Raw genomic sequence first — 15,419 nt, 5'->3', positions numbered from 1 at the left:
TTAATATAAGCTAAACTCTTTGTATAGTTGAATAACCAAATTCTTGCCTAATTGGTGTATGGTTTTCTTTACTGGCAGAGAGATACAAAAATTCTAAATACCACAGGGCCCCACAGAGTATAAGCTTCTATGTCTTTGTATTTTTGGTTCATTGTATTTAGAGGCAAGTGGACTTGTGCACGGTAAAAATAACGCCCTTCCAAATTACTTACTTTTGAAATGTTTTAGAGCTACACCTTCCTAGTGGGCCAAATGGGTCTCATTCCCAACATGGTGTGTGATTTGGGATTACTGAGAAGTAAATTCATTCAACTGAATCTCATGTGCACACGTACTGACTAGTTTACTCATCTAATGAAGTTTGAATTTCACAAATGTGCAGTAATTCTATACCTTTCCTGCAGCATGCCTAGCTTATAAACTGTGATAAGGTATTACTCAAGGTAACAAATGATTGTTTATTCAGGACAAAATAAGCCTCTTGATTTGTGTATTTGCTAATAATAGTGCTGCCTGACTTTAATGCAAACACTGTAAAATAGACAAATTCCCAAAGGATTCTCTGTCAAAATTATAGGTTTAGGCTAAACTAAAGCACTTGGCTATGTTTTCATATTTTTAATGTATCTGAAAGAAAGATTCAGAGTTCTCGAGTGGTCAGAATCCCACTCTTCACAGAAGGCTGGCTCGCTTGCGCAGCAACAATGAAAACAGATCCAAGTCATTGGATCTCTTAAACGAATTCAGTTAACTACAGCAAAGATTGCAGAGTTCATGTAATAACCACGGCATGCTTTAAACAGATCACTGTACTGCTGGTAAACCTTAATAACATGACCAGTGAAGAGCTGTCTAAATAAATAAATCTGTTATTGTTTAAAAAAACCTAGAGAGTTTCTAGGAATCGGAGCATGCTAGGATGATGTCAGAAGTTGCTCTCATGTATCCACACCAGACTGAAACATCACATTTTGTTTTGGGGACAAAAGTCCCCATTTCTACCAGTGTTCTGTAGTTCCAGGGGCACACTATGGATTAAACTTCAGCTTAAACACATCTTTGTGGAGGTGATTAGTCAAATTGTTACACAGTTCAATTTGAATATTCCTTGCTTTCATAAAACCATATTCTCTGAATGCTGGTCATACTAAAATGCACAGAAAAAGACCAGTCTTTTTCTCTCCCTGACGGTATAAAAGATTTTGGGGGACAGACAGCAAATTATTTATGCAAAGCTATTTTCTTTACAATGACAAGGCACAGTGGTATTTATCTCAAGCCCATTTCAAGGTTTACATACGGATAAAAGGCAGCCATACAGGTAAAATCATCATTATGAGTCTCCCTGATTTGTAGCATTTTGAATGCTCATTACTCGGGGGGAACACAATCTATTTGAAGACTCAGACTGTGATGGGAATCCACTCCACAGAGAGAAAGCAATATTAAACCCGACAGTAAAAGAAATGCAGGCCATAAACAGTTTTTTGGTTTTTTTTTTTAATATCTATATAAAAAATAACGAGCGATTTACAGATCTTTCTCTAATCAGAACCTCAAGTGTATATATAAAGGTACTGTACAATATATAAACATTTACAACCAGTACATCCATATTTTGCTTAGCATTCCAAGGCCACATTGCTAAGTCAGTATATAATCAGTACAGTGACAGGTTACTTAGGAAGGAAAGAGCCACGTCAGACAACAGAGGACATCAAAGTTATGTCACAGTTAACAATAAAAATAGGATCTTTATCACTAATTGTGGACTATTGGGAAAATAAATCATTTCTGTGGTACTAAATTCTTAGCATTTATCAAGCCTCCTAATTTTTCTCTATTCAAGTAGTTACAATAGATGGGTAAATATAGTTCTGGATGAAAGGGGATTTCAAACTCTCACTCTGGGAAGCGTGTCTCAGCTACAGGGGCAGATTCTGTTGTTACATTAAAGACTTTCACAGTCGAACTCTAAGAGGAAACGACCTGGACATAACGTGTTTCACAATAACAAGATGAACCCACGTGACAGAACAGGGGTGTTCAAATACCCCATAAAATGGTTTTGTTCTGAGATTGTTCCTTTATTTATAGTCGCTACTGAATGCTGCTTCAGGGGACTGAAAAACCTGGGTCTGTCTTACGGAGTTAAGAACGGTCTCTACCTCCCAACAAACATCTTTCACTAGACTTTTAGAAAGAACTCCGAAAATGTGTACAAGCTAAGCAAATGTTTAGTCTCCCTTTCTTGCTTTTTAAATAAGTTAATGTAGCTAGAAATTAAAATACGATCTAGCACGTTCTGTCTACCGCCATGTCTATCCTCTTGCCGAGCAGGGCTCACGCAGGCTCTGCCTCTGAACACCTGAACTTGTATGGCTGTTTCGTGATGGAGTCCCTCACAATCTGTCTGGTTTTTGGACTCTCCAGATATATACTATGTATTAACAATTAATGAATTAGTAGTAGGTCCAACCCAAATATCCAGAAACAGAAATGTGGTGGCTCTTCTCTGAACAGCCGTGAGCACTATTTCCACAGGCTGCTCTCTGGTTTCATAAGGAAATAACCGAAGGAAAGGGGTGACCTGAGACGCTAAGACTGCATCAGGGCTGGGTCACACAGCAGGTGAGCTCTCCAGTGCTGAAAGTACGGTCTCATTTTGAACATTCAATTGTTAAGTGGTATCTTGAAAGTTACTCAGAATACCTTATGCAGCCGAATTAAAATCCGGAAGAAAGTGTCGATATTTGACTACATTTTGTTTTTCTTTTCAGTAGTGATGTTTTGGAGTTTCATTTTTAAACCGGGCCTGGGCCATCACCAGTAGCTGTTAGAAGAGGCAACCGCCATCTTTAATGACGAGCTAACAATCCCTCTTCTGCAAGGACTCAAATATTTCTCTCTGTAAACATGCAGCATGCTATTGAGGATATCAACTTCCAAGCCAAACCTAGTTTTTTCGTTACTGTGGAATTATCTGAGTGAGACGGATACAACACATGTGATACAGTAGATAACTTGGCACAGATATAAAGTGAGTTGTGACCACACTGTGTGCACATCAGCATGGACACTCACGGCGACGGGCCGGGGCACCCGAGCCGGGCATGTCGGATGAGCGCGCGGGAGGGCAGCCAGCCGGGGGACGGTTGGTTCTTAGCAGTCCTGAAGGCCCTTCATGCAGCCTGGGTAACTTGACGTTCAAAGTAAAATGTGTGTGTTTCAGAATTGCTGAAAAAAAAAATGACTTTTGTTTTTGAAAAATGCTGCTTTTTAGAAAGGAAAAATTACGACTTGTTTTTCTTTGTTTTATACCAAAGGTCACAGCCGTTTCTCGGCCACACCAGTAGTGCCTGTGGCTTTATTTGCACTTGGCACCTTCCAGGGCCCTGGAGTGATTGGTGTTTTCCTAACGGGAGAAGCGCTCTCAGGTTGGAACCCTCCACCCTCTCTGTTTTTGTCGGCTGCCTCTTGTTCTTTTCCTCGGGGGTCTTCCATTTTGTTTAAAACCATCCTTTCTTCAGGGTCCTGCTTCAGCTTTTCTGATTTTTTGACATTTTCTCCTGTTTTCTCCTTGCTAGAACTTGTCTCTCCCATGGTGGCCTTCTTTCCTTCTTCCTGCTCAGACTCTGGTCTACTAGCAGTGTTACTAGTCTTTTTGGGCGGAAGAGACTTTTCATCCGTTCTCTTGCTTCTTTTCTCTGGGGACCTTGTCCTGTTTTTCCCAGACTGGCTCTGCTTTGTGTCTTTCCTGGCAGCACCTGATCCTTCCCTGCCGTCCGAGATCTGCTCAGCACCGTCCCTAGCGCGGCCCCCTCCTCTCTGACTCTCAGACTCTAGTCCTGTGGCTTCAGTATTTGGTCGGCCTTTGCTGCCTTCAGTCTTTTGCTGCTTCTTTGGGCTTGAAGATCGTCCCCTGCTTTTTCCAGAGTGATCCTGCCCAGAACCTGCCCTGGTGCCGGTCTGACCACTTTTACTGTCCCCTTTCCTGGGGCTGAGGGACCGATCTCTGGGTCTTCTCTTGGGGTCAGTGGTGGGAGGACTGGGAATCTTGTCTGAACGTTCTTCTGCATGTCGGCTGGCCGGCTTCCTGGGACTAGCAGATCTACCTCTTTGTGTAATGCCAGTTTCTACTTTTAAGAGATTTTTCTTGTCACCATGCCCATGACTGCCGGGTGGATCCCTTTTATTCACATTTTTCTGGAGAAAAGAGTGCTGCTTTTTATCAGGCTGATTTTCATTTAAAGTGCTTTTCTTTTCAGGCACACCGCCCTTTAATTCCTCTGTCTTTTCACATATCTGAGCTCTCATTAAAGATTCTTCAGTTACTGGCATGGGGGACCCCTCAAATACGGAAGCAGAATGTGACGCTGGGGGAAATGGTGACTGCTCATCATAAATCACATTTGAAGACGAAGGATTATTATTAATATCCCAATCACCTACAAAAAGTGATTTGAGGGGAACATTATTAAATTTTAGAATTACAACAAATAGGGACAGCAAGTTTTGAACTTTGACAGCCATTCGAATTGTACTGACTGCTTAAATAGCCTGAGTATGAATATTTCATAAATAAAATCTATGTATGTTACCATCTCTATAAAGTTAGATTACGTAGACAGCTGTACTTGTGCACGAAGGGTGGGTTGTTTAAATGTACCCAAAATAACAGTAGTCATTTTTCCAGTTTATAATTAATTACATAATATATGATATATAAAGTCTTCCTAAGTAGTAAAGCCCAATAAAAAACTTAGAAGAAATAAATAATAAAATTGGACCGAATTACTTGGTCCAAGAAGCTTACTAATTTGGCTGTCATCAAAGGATAGAGCTTATGGATATGCCAAAATCACTAATCAAGGACACCCGACCGAGGTAACCGGAATGAGGTTCGTGGGCATTTACAAATAATTTTCTTGCATTAAGCTGTCAAATTTAATGTCAAAAGGAAACTGAAAAGTGCAGAAGATAGAAAGAGATGTATTTAATAGCATCATTTTTAATTAAAAAGAAAAAAAAAAGAATGAAGTGATTTACAAGACATGCAAATTTACCAAGTCTTTTTAAGGAAAGACCAAGAAAAGCCCTGAAAGCCTTAATGTTGCTCAGGTTTCACGTAGGAGCACAGACCGGAAGGAGCCAAACCTGAAGAAGGAAGAGAAAAGGCCTAGGACTATGTAAAAAAAAAAAAAAAAAAAAAAAAATCACAGCGCAGTTAGCAAAGATGTCATTGGGAACGTATGGTTTACAAGCAGATGGTGGAAGGTAATAACAGAGAATTATAGGCTGGAAGGGGACCGCAGGAGGTCACGTCTATACTTGTCCCTCAGAAGCTCTACGGGGTCGGGCGGGGGTGCAGAAACTAGAAGGGACAAGTCCTGGTGGTGCGGTACTCTATCTAGGCTAGTGCTCTCAGTTAAAACATGATGTTCAAATCCTGTGGTATTTCAAAAACCTACAACGAAACCAAGGAACCTGAAGCCCAGTGCAGGAGAACAGACAGTCCCATCCACCTCCCTGACGCCAGGTAGGGTCAGAGCAACTTGTTCTCCACAAGGGACCAGAGAAGCCTAAAGTCCTTCTACTCTTCATTGAGAGAAACTTCTCTTCCATTATGGGAGTAGATCTTACAATGAGGAAGTAAGTGGCATTTGAAGAGATTTCAGACATTTTTCATGACATTTAAATCACTTGCCTTTGACAGCAACACGCAGAAGGTTGAAATTAGACCACTTTCTCACACCATTCACAAAAATTAAATCACTTGCCTCTGACGTCCTTGTTTTTTTTTTACAAGCACGTTTCTCTATAAAAGCAACTTACAAGTTTTCTATTGAAATTGCTTAACATATTCCATCCCAACACAAATCACGCCTGAAGCCACTTACTTGGTAATATTCTAATAACCCTGCTGTGTAAGTAGCTTTCGATGGTTCTGGTGTTTACCTTTGAACTAGCCAGCAAAATATCTAGCCCCTTCAAACAGACATTCTTTTTTCTGTCGTCGCCCCCTCCATAACTTTTCAGCTCCAGGTGAGAGCCTTTCCTTACCGTGGTCAGGTATCAGGCCAGTCCCTGGCCTCAAAAGTAGAAGAACTTTATTCCCACCAGCCTGAATGAGTTCAATCGCTCGAGTATGCGTGATGCCTTGTGTAGGTTCCCCATTGATTTCAACGATCTGGTCACCAACCTAGAGAGGGAACATTCACAGGAACAACATGAAACTATGCATCCTCCTTCGATTCTGCTCTGTCCACTCGACAGCCACTCAACCTTACTGACTCATTTGCAAACCGTCTAACTTGTACACGGTGCTGTGTCATTGCTAAAGCTGATGGGCGGATGGATGACCGCAGTGGGAAGAGACAGCGTCCAGCTTTATTTGCTCTGTAGAAATCCTACAGGAGAAAGTCGCATGTGAGGAGGAAACAGGATCCGGGCACCTTGAAATCACAAATGAGATCTGGAGTTTTCAACCAAAAGAGAAGTGCCAGAAGAGGTGAGGTCTCTATGATCCACATGATGCCACAGGGCTGGGTCTGAATGACCCACTAGGAAGAGTACTTTCCAAGAGGAGTTGAATCTGGAATTTATTTTCTAAAACCCGGGCTGGTGGCTCCTCATCGTGGAAGCCCTTCCTGGCCTCCACGGAGAACTGCCCCCTCCCCTTCATGTTGCCAGCACAGCCTGTAGATGTATGAGGCACTAGATGAATGAAATGTTCGGAGAGAAAACCTTCAGCTTGGAGAATATATCCATATGAATACTGATTTAAAACCGGTAACGGGCGTATGCTCGTGACTTCAGTGTAAAATAATTTCCCTAGGTAACATAAAACCAGGGACCAGAATGAGATGCCTCAGTACCTCTGCTATTTACTAGAAATGCTGTCTAGGTATTTCAAAAGAAAAGGGGGAAACATGGATACGTCAAGTGTCACTTTTGCAAAAGGACCTGATAAAAGATAACGATGGTAGTGATTTTAAAATACATTTCAGCAGCGCCCGGGTGGCTTAGTCAAGTGTCTGACTCCTGATTTCAGCTCATAGTTGGTAAGATCGAGCCCCAAGTTGGGCTCTGTGCTGACAGCATGGAGCCTGCTTGGGATTTTCTCACTCTGCCCCTCCCCAACTCATGTGCACGTGCTCTCTCTCAAAATAAATAAAATGTTTCAAGGTGACAAGCAGAGGCTTGTTTGGCTTTAAAAGAGATAAACCGAGGGGTGCCTGGGTGACTCAGTCGGTTAAGTGTCCAATTTCAGTTCAGGTCATGATCTCGTGGTTTGTGAGTTCCAGCCCCACATCAGGCTCCATATTGACAGCTCCCTGCTTGGGATTTTCTCACTCTGCCCCTCCCCATGTGCACGTGCTCTCTCTCAAAATAAATAAAATGTTTCAAGGTGACAAGCAGAGGCTTGTTTGGCTTTAAAAGAGATAAACCGAGGGGTGCCTGGGTGACTCAGTCGGTTAAGTGTCCAATTTCAGTTCAGGTCATGATCTCGTGGTTTGTGAGTTCCAGCCCCACATCAGGCTCCATATTGACAGCTCAGAGCCTGGAGCCTGCTTCGCATTCAGTGTCTCCCTCTCTCTCTCTCTGCCCCTCCCCTACCCCGACCCTGTCTCTCTCTCAAAAATAGACATTAAAAAAATCAAAACAGCGAACAATGGAAAACTACTGACATTCCAAACAGCTCAAAAATTTGTAAGAGCTTACGAAAACAATCCAGAAATAACAACAGAAGGTGACTCAATAATTATTTAACAGAAGCTGGTAGGAAAGTCTGTAGCCACAGATACAGCGAAGCCCAGTGGCCAGGAAGCAGGGCCTTGGAGTCATAATGTCTGTGGTTCACCCCTGGCTCCACCTCCAGCTGGCGGAGGGTCTCATTTGCCTCTCTGTGAAATGGGGACAATATTAGTACCCACCTCCTGGGGTCCGGGCGGGGATTTAATGAGATAAAACCTGGTGACACACCAAACACAAGCAGATGTTCCTTTTCAAGTTATCTACTTCCTGGTTTTCCCCAAAAGGACCTCAAGTGCATCAGGAGGAAGATCTACCCGCGCCCGTCCCCCACTGTGTACACCACAAAACATGTCAACTATGAAAAAGAAAACAGATTAAAAGGTTTTGTTGCATATTTATGAAAAAAAAAAAAAGGAATCTCTTGAATAATTGGAGGGTATGACAAGATAAGTGGACTTAACATAGGAGAAAAAACTTAAAAAAAAACTAACCAAAATAAGATAATAAACATAAGATGGAAAAAAGTAACAAACAGAATAAAAATACTTATATCCAGAGTATATGAGATAAAAGCTAATACCCAGATTTCCCTTAATAATAAGTGATTGAAGAAAAATAATTTGTATGAGGAAATACAAACGACAAGTGACAAATCAGTCCTGCTGATTAATGAGACAAATGGAAATTAAGGTAGACGGTATTCGGAGCGTGCTCTGGGCGTATCTTGTAAAACATGACTGAGGTTTCCCTTAATTGCAGTCACATTCTTTGGCTTAACTTCAGTGTCCTGAGCTGCATATTTCTGATTCTTTCGGTACAACGAATAAATTGCAATAAAGCTTGTTATTCAACAGATTTGCCACCAGGTGTCATTTTTGTTTAACTTTAAAACTACATTGCGGGAAGGAGACTAGAACCCCATGGCTTTCAAATTTGTGGCAGACAGGCCCTCAGAGCAGGGAAGAGTCCTGGACTGGTCTATACAAAGCCGCAGACAAAAAAATGGCACTTGTGAGAGGGAAACGTGAATATTCTTTGAAAATTCTGTTGTTTAAAATGAAGAATGCATCTTTTGATAAATAGAACAAATAACAGTTCGTGTTACTGGAAAATGAAATTATGGGGGACAGAGGAGAGGAGAGAGAAAGCAAAGAAAGGAACAAAGGAGAATAGGAGAACCAAAGGAAGAGGTAGGAAGAGGGAACACAGAAAAATTATGCTCCTCAAAAAAGTTACTCTGTCAACCACAGCCACTACAGTTTATATTAAAATTACACAAGGTTTCTAGCACATTGCTTACATTCTCTTAGAAGGCGCTGAGAACCTCTATACTTCCCTGGAACAATCTCATCCAGAGAGGCACGAGCCACGGCCTGACGTGAAAACACCCGGGCTGGGCTCACAGGACCAAAGATCTGGGCCACACCACGGCCGTCACAGGCTGAGTGAGGCCAGCAAGGGACTTAGTCTCCCAGAGCCTCAGTTTTACATCTATAAGTGGGGAAAATGCCACCTACCTTAAAGGGTTTTTGTGGGGCTAAAACTAAGTGAAAACACATGTTACCTGGAAGACGACAGACGACATTCTCTAAATCTGATTCTGTCCTGCAGTGAAGATCTAACTAAATCTGACACTATTCCCGAATGTGAGACTTTCCCACTCAGCTGATCTCATTGCCTTTACCCAGAACACCTTTTTCTGTCCTCCTCAGATCTCGACCAGATTTACGGATGGCTTAGGACTCACTAAACGTACAGATGCCCATGACTCTCAGTGCTCTTCCATCTATATCACAGGCTCCCATTTTCTTTTTTTCCTGAATGACACTATTGCATTGCCTGCTAACTACTTCATCTATCTCATGTCCTGTCTACCCAGTAATAACTTTTGGGAGCTGATTTTGAAAAAAAAAAACAAACCATTCTCTCATTAGTATTTGTCATCCATTCTACACTTCCAGCAAATGTATACAGAGCATCTAGTATGAATATTCAGGCCCCAGATCGGGACTGAAGATACTGGAGGGGTGCCTGGCTGGCTCAGTTGGTTGAGTGTCTGACTCTTGATTTCGGCTCAGGTCATGATCCCAGGATCGTGGGATCAAGCCCCGCGTCGGGCTCTTCACTGGGCAAGGAGCCTGCTTGAGATTCTCCCTCCCCCCACCCCCCTTTCTCTCTCTCTCTGTCTCTGCCCCGCTCTCCTGCTTGCCCTCTCTCTCTCTAAAAATAAAAGGACTGAAAATACTGAAATAAACACTAGGCACAGGACACAGAGTACAGATATCAGCCTAACAAAGAGAGGGAGGAGAGAAGGGAGGCAGGAGGATGGGGCAGAAAGGGATGCCCAGGTCGCCCTGCAGTGTGAGTTTGCTGGAGATTAACTCTCATCATTTGGGCGGTGGCACCAGAGTAAGCTGTCATTAGTACAAAGCAGCCATGATCCTTAGCAAGTCAAGATTTTGATAACTTAGTAGCCAGAGAAAGAATTCTTCTCTGAAAAGCTGATTTCTTAGAGTTTGCAACAAACCTGGGCATGGTAGTAATAGCTCCCTTTCAAACATCAGATCTTACTTTTGAAATGAGAGTTGATTTAACCCTGAAGGTCCGAAGCTCCCATTCATTTGTAAAGAATGACATGGTTTAGAAAGAGACTTTGTCTGCTTTAAGGCCTGCTTGCCTTTTATTTGTTTTGTGAGATTAGTGCATCTGAGGGTTACATTTGGAACCAACTTTTGAAAATTATATCTTAGTTTTTGGGGCTCCTGGGTGGCTCAGTCATGATCTCACAGTTGGCGAGTTCGAGCCCCGCATCGGGCTCTGTGCTGACAGCTCAGAGCCTGGAGCCTGCTTCGGATTCTGTGTCTCCCTCTCTCTCTACCCCTCCCCTGCTCATGCTCTGTCTCTCTCTGTCTCAAAAATAAACATTAAAAAAATTTTAAAAAAAACTTTAAAAATTACATCCTAGTTTTTTGTTTGATTGGTTTTTTTGTGACAATACAATGGGAGATTTTTTCTAAAAACCGGCAGATTTAAAGTATACCCAGATTTAAAAAAAAAAAAAAAAAGAGAGCGAGGGAAGAAAAAAGACCAAGCTCTCTCTACTGAAACCCTGACCCACTTTCTAATGGCACCCATTCTCCACTCATATGAAATCTCCACTCACAGCCACTCATACTCCCCGCCTTTTGACCTTGTGCACAGGTCTGGTCATTTGAAGAGGGGTGGGGTCTTATTTGGTTTAGGGCCACCCCTTCTCCCAGTTCATTCAGTTCTCACTCATAAAGCTTTGGGTAAAGCAGACACTTGACACATGTTTACAAAATGAGTCATGGGAACGGGGCAGTGATGTGGAAAATTCAGAACTGCAACCATTATTAGAATATACCATCTGATTAAAAAAAAATTATCTTCCCAGATGCCAACTGGTGGCAGAGGGAGGAAGTCCAAAGTTCTCTTGAGTAGTAGGGGGGAGGCTGTCTGGAATTTAAAATTTAATGTACATTAAATGTAAAATCTAACGTATAAAGTAACGGGATGCCAGTGGGCTATTTTTTTAAAAAACTGAAGCCAGCACACGTCCCCTCTATAAGATTCCTCTTTAAGTAATGTTCAGAGAAAGAGGGAAAATACCTTATGTGCAGACCCATAAACAATCTGGTCTGCAGTTGCCCTGTCCAAAGCTAGTGTTTCAGAATTGAGGGCAACTATGATGGATCACGACCCATGCGAATTCTAGTCTTTCAGATCATAGTAAAGGTTCGGAGAGTCATGCTTTTTGATCTCTGGCTACCTCTGTAGGGTAGCTAGGAGGAAAAAAAAAAAAAAAAATCCTGGGCCTATTATTTCTGGAAAGAAGTTGAAGATTCTGTTTTATCCTGGCTTTTCCAAGACTTTTAATAAGATGAAAAGGATATTTTATTTATGAGTCCATTTGCCCTCAAATGTGGATGATGTCAGTAAAAAGTAAATTTCCTTATGGACCAAAGTCAAGACGGCGAGGACAGCGTCACCGAGCTACAGCCTAGCACTCTCGAGGGAGGACACGGAATCGCCAGGGGTCAGAGCGTCAAACCAGGAGCGGCTGCTCTCAGGTTCTGTGATGGAAAAACCTGGCTGCTTAGCTCTGGGGGGTTTCCGCACTCCCTTTGATCAACTGTTTTCAGTAGTTCCCAGTCTGGAGCCAGAAGCAAAGGCTGTGGACGGAAGCGAACTCACGTGGATCCTGCCGTCTTTGATGGCGGGGCCCTCCTCAGCCAGACGCAGGATGAACAGCCCCATGTTGTACTCCTTCCCCCCGCGGAGGCTGAACCCAAATCCCCGGGGGCCTCGCTCTAGCTCCACTGGGTAACAGCCAAGGCTCTGGGAGAGAAAGAGCGTAAGGAAAACAAGTTTTTGTGGACTGCTTTAGTGACAGTTTGAAGAAAGACTACCTTTGTCGCTGGGAGACAGCATTTATACAGTCCGTGTGCATTTCTAGATCACAAGAAAGGAATGGGAGTTTGGGTTGAAGAGCTACCTAATTTTTTACAAATGCAGCCCAAGTTAATGTGAAGACTATATGTTTTTTCCCCACTATTTGGTCAATGGGCAACAGAACTATCAGAGAAAAGAGTTTGGAGAAATGCTTCCTTTAAGGAGATTATGACTAATTTTCCTGAAAAAAGAAAAAAAAAAAAAAACCCAAACCCAAACCCTACTTTGATGAACTCAAACCCTGCTATTTCTAAGTACCTGACTGGGGGTGCTTATTTCTCCAACGTCAGGGTAAGCTTTTTAACCCTTTACACTCTCTCAGGGAAGCTAAGGGAATGCCAAACACATAGCAAGACATTTGGGGGACGAATGTATCCGAACTGATTTGCAAGACAAATTCACCAGTGTTGGGCCGCCTGGTGGCTCAATCGGTTGAGCATCCAACTCTTGATTTTGCCCTAGGTCGTGATCTCACGGTTCGTGAGATCGGGCCTCATGTCGGGCTCTGCGCTGACAGTGCTGAGCCTGCCTGGGGTTCTCTCTCTCTCTCTCTGCCCCTTCCCTGCATGTGCTCACATGCACATTCTCTCTCTCAAAATAAATAAAAACAATAAAAGGCTTTCCCTAGGTTCTTTAAAAAGAAAAACTCACCAGTGTCAGCGGTTTAGCCACTGAAAAGAACAGTTTGCACCTGGGGGGTAGCTGCTTACCTGATTGTGCCGGCTGCCTACGATGGAAATCATGGCGGCGTCAGGCTGGGCAAGGTGCTTGTGGTCAGACCATGAGTGTCGGTAAGAGGCGGAGACGTCTTTCCCGATTTCGCCTTCTATGGCACCTCTACGAACAGAGAAATCCAGTCATTCCCGGGACGGAGAGAATGAAAACACTCTGAAAGCCAAGGCAGGTTAGTCTCTTTTCAAAGCTGAGCTTGCCACTCTCCCGACCGGCCGCCGGAAAGGCAGACTGCGTCGAGAGCCAGAGACGCTAGGTGCGTCTGGTGGTCAACAGCCGCGTCAGCTCTGTCCACATCCCACGTTGGTTTGGTCTGGTTTTTATTTTGAGGGCGTCTCGGTGCAGTTTTTATCAAGGAAAGCTGCACTCAAGCAGCTGAACCAGAGGGCAGAGGAGCTGACCCTGCCGGGGAGAAATAGCTCTCCGCAGCGCCGATGCCCGCGGAGATGCTGAATTTGTGACAACCTCGCTTTTGTTTCGTGGCTAATATTTTCAACAAAAGAGGTGAGGAAGTGCCTACAGGTACCGCTCGGGCAGGCTGAGAAGACAGCAATGCGTGTGGGTCTGGGGTTCCCTGCCAAAATCAGGGGGACCGAGCGTGGCGGAGCCAGAGGCTGCTGTCGCTTCTTTCTCTCCAGTCCCCGCTTGTCGGGCATGATGGGATGACTGTGTTGAGCCCTGGGATGAGGCTGGAGGAGGGATGAGGTACCGAGGGAGCGGGGGGAGCTGGGAAGGTAACTGAGGGTGGAAAACACGAGAGTTCTCATTCTGACCTCACGGGGGGGGGGGGGGCGGGAGTGGGGGTGCATACGGAAGAAGGGGGAAATGAGAGGGAAGAGCAGCCTCACCTGTCCCCAGGTACGTGGTTGGCCTGTGACTGTCCCATGGGTCTGTGCTGCAGGGCGGGGCTTTGCCGGGCGGAGTTTGTTCCTGACGGCGGGCCATGATGCTCTGTTCAAATGAGGCAACAGGAAACATGACCCTTTGTACATAAAGACGTGGAGGCCAAGTGCTCTACGGGAGTGAGACCGTCACAGAGGGTTCCCGACCCTAGTGACTTCGGCACGAGCAGCACTGCGGCCGGCTGTCTGGAACTGGGATGTTACCATTTCCTCCCTGTGGCTGTGATCACTGCCTAGGTGTGAAGAGAAGAGGAGCCCTATTCTTACCGCACACACTTGCCTCTTCCGCCTTGTTTTGGTCATCCGCACAACAAGGAAATCGGAAGTGTACATACTCAACAACAGCATCGAGAAGACGGAGCTCCAGGAGCCATCCGGCAGCCCATTCAATGGGCTTCTGGAGCGCACGCCCCGCACCCGGCAAACGCCGGGTCTCAGGAGTGCTGGACACAGCAGCCAGTCTGCGAACCGCACGCACGCCTCTAACCCGCATCGTTCACAGAGGAGCAACTGCTCTGCCTGGCACAAATACCAAAGACACACTTATAGAATCATCCCGAGTGTCGACAAATGTCGACAAAGGCTTCAGGGCTTCTGTTTTCTGAGAGCACAAATACAGGGGACAAAACTGAACATTTCTTTCTGTATCATCGCCAGTGGCTCCACACCTGCTGCTGTTCCTTGAAGGCAGGTCTCATGACCAAGTGTGGGAACCACCTGCCTCCGGGTGGCAGGTCACGGGAGATGACAGGTAGGGGAGACTCTTAAGGCTGTCACACTCCTATCCGTCAAGCTGAAACTTCTGAATGCTTATCTTGTCCATATGTTAAACATAGGCTATTAAAAAAATTTTTTAACGTTTACTTATTTTTCAGAAGAGAGAGACAGAGCATGAGTGGGGGAGGAGAGAGAAAGAGGGAGACACAGAATCTGAAACAGGCTCCAGGCTCTGAGCTGTCAGCACAGAGCCCGACGCGGGGCTCAAACTCACTGACTGTGAGATCATGACCTGAGTCGAAGTCGCATGCTTAACCGACTGAACCCCCCAGGCTCCCCTAAACATAGGATATTGAAAATACCAGAGAGAGGGACCATAGCTTAGTGAATTAGGCCATGAACTCTGCAGCAAGACTGACAGGGGTTAAGCCTCTTACTATTTACTAGCTGTGTGTTCTTGAGGAAATTACTCACATTCCCTGTGCTTCTAATCACCTCACCCATAAAAGGAATTATAGCTACCTCATGGGGTTATCGTTATCCAACAAGCTTATAAATGTACATGCTTCAGACAGTGCCTGGCATCTACCCATTATGTACATGTTTCTATTATGATTAACATTATCATAATCCTCAAAATGATGAAATCTTATTTGAGGTTATATTTTTCTTAAAGTGCACATTCTGAAATTTTACCTTACTTGTTAAAAATGTTCAACACTTTATTTATTTATTTATTTATTTATTTATTTATTTATTTAAAAAAATTTTTTTTCAACGTTTATTTATTTTTGGGACAGAGAGAGACAGAGCATGAACGGGGGAGGGGCAGAGAGA

The 15,419-nt window shown here is 44.0% G+C and overlaps 2 protein-coding genes across 6 annotated transcripts in view; one reads left to right on the top strand and one right to left on the bottom strand.

Moving 5' to 3' along the window:
* PHTF1 (putative homeodomain transcription factor 1) overlaps positions 1-4,600 on the top strand; it is a 91,303-nt gene extending 86,703 nt beyond the window's left edge. For 2 of the 3 annotated variants that reach the window (XR_015254996.1, XR_015254998.1), the window contains one exon: positions 2,781-4,600. The gene's annotated coding sequence lies outside the window, so the exon portion shown is untranslated. The remainder of the gene's footprint in view (positions 1-2,780) is intronic. The other variant, XR_015254997.1, reaches the window with a different exon arrangement.
* MAGI3 (membrane associated guanylate kinase, WW and PDZ domain containing 3) overlaps positions 1,481-15,419 on the bottom strand; it is a 250,064-nt gene continuing 236,125 nt past the window's right edge. For 2 of the 3 annotated variants that reach the window (XM_086717871.1, XM_086717872.1), the window contains 5 exons: positions 13,812-13,914; positions 12,942-13,068; positions 11,974-12,117; positions 6,064-6,202; positions 1,481-4,448 (listed from right to left, as the gene is read on the bottom strand). In XM_086717871.1, the coding sequence (XP_086573997.1) occupies positions 3,328-4,448; positions 6,064-6,202; positions 11,974-12,117; positions 12,942-13,068; positions 13,812-13,914 (1,634 nt within the window). In that variant the 3' untranslated portion in view covers positions 1,481-3,327. Of the gene's footprint in view, positions 4,449-5,066; positions 5,158-6,063; positions 6,203-11,973; positions 12,118-12,941; positions 13,069-13,811; positions 13,915-15,419 lie in introns of all 3 variants that reach the window. The other variant, XM_086717874.1, reaches the window with a different exon arrangement.

The sequence above is a fragment of the Puma concolor genome, chromosome C1 (genome assembly GCF_028749965.1).
Source record: "Puma concolor isolate L17-30 chromosome C1, mPumCon1.1.hap2, whole genome shotgun sequence".
In the NCBI taxonomy this organism is placed as follows: Eukaryota; Metazoa; Chordata; class Mammalia; order Carnivora; family Felidae; genus Puma; species Puma concolor.
This window is presented reverse-complemented; position numbering and strand designations above follow the sequence as displayed.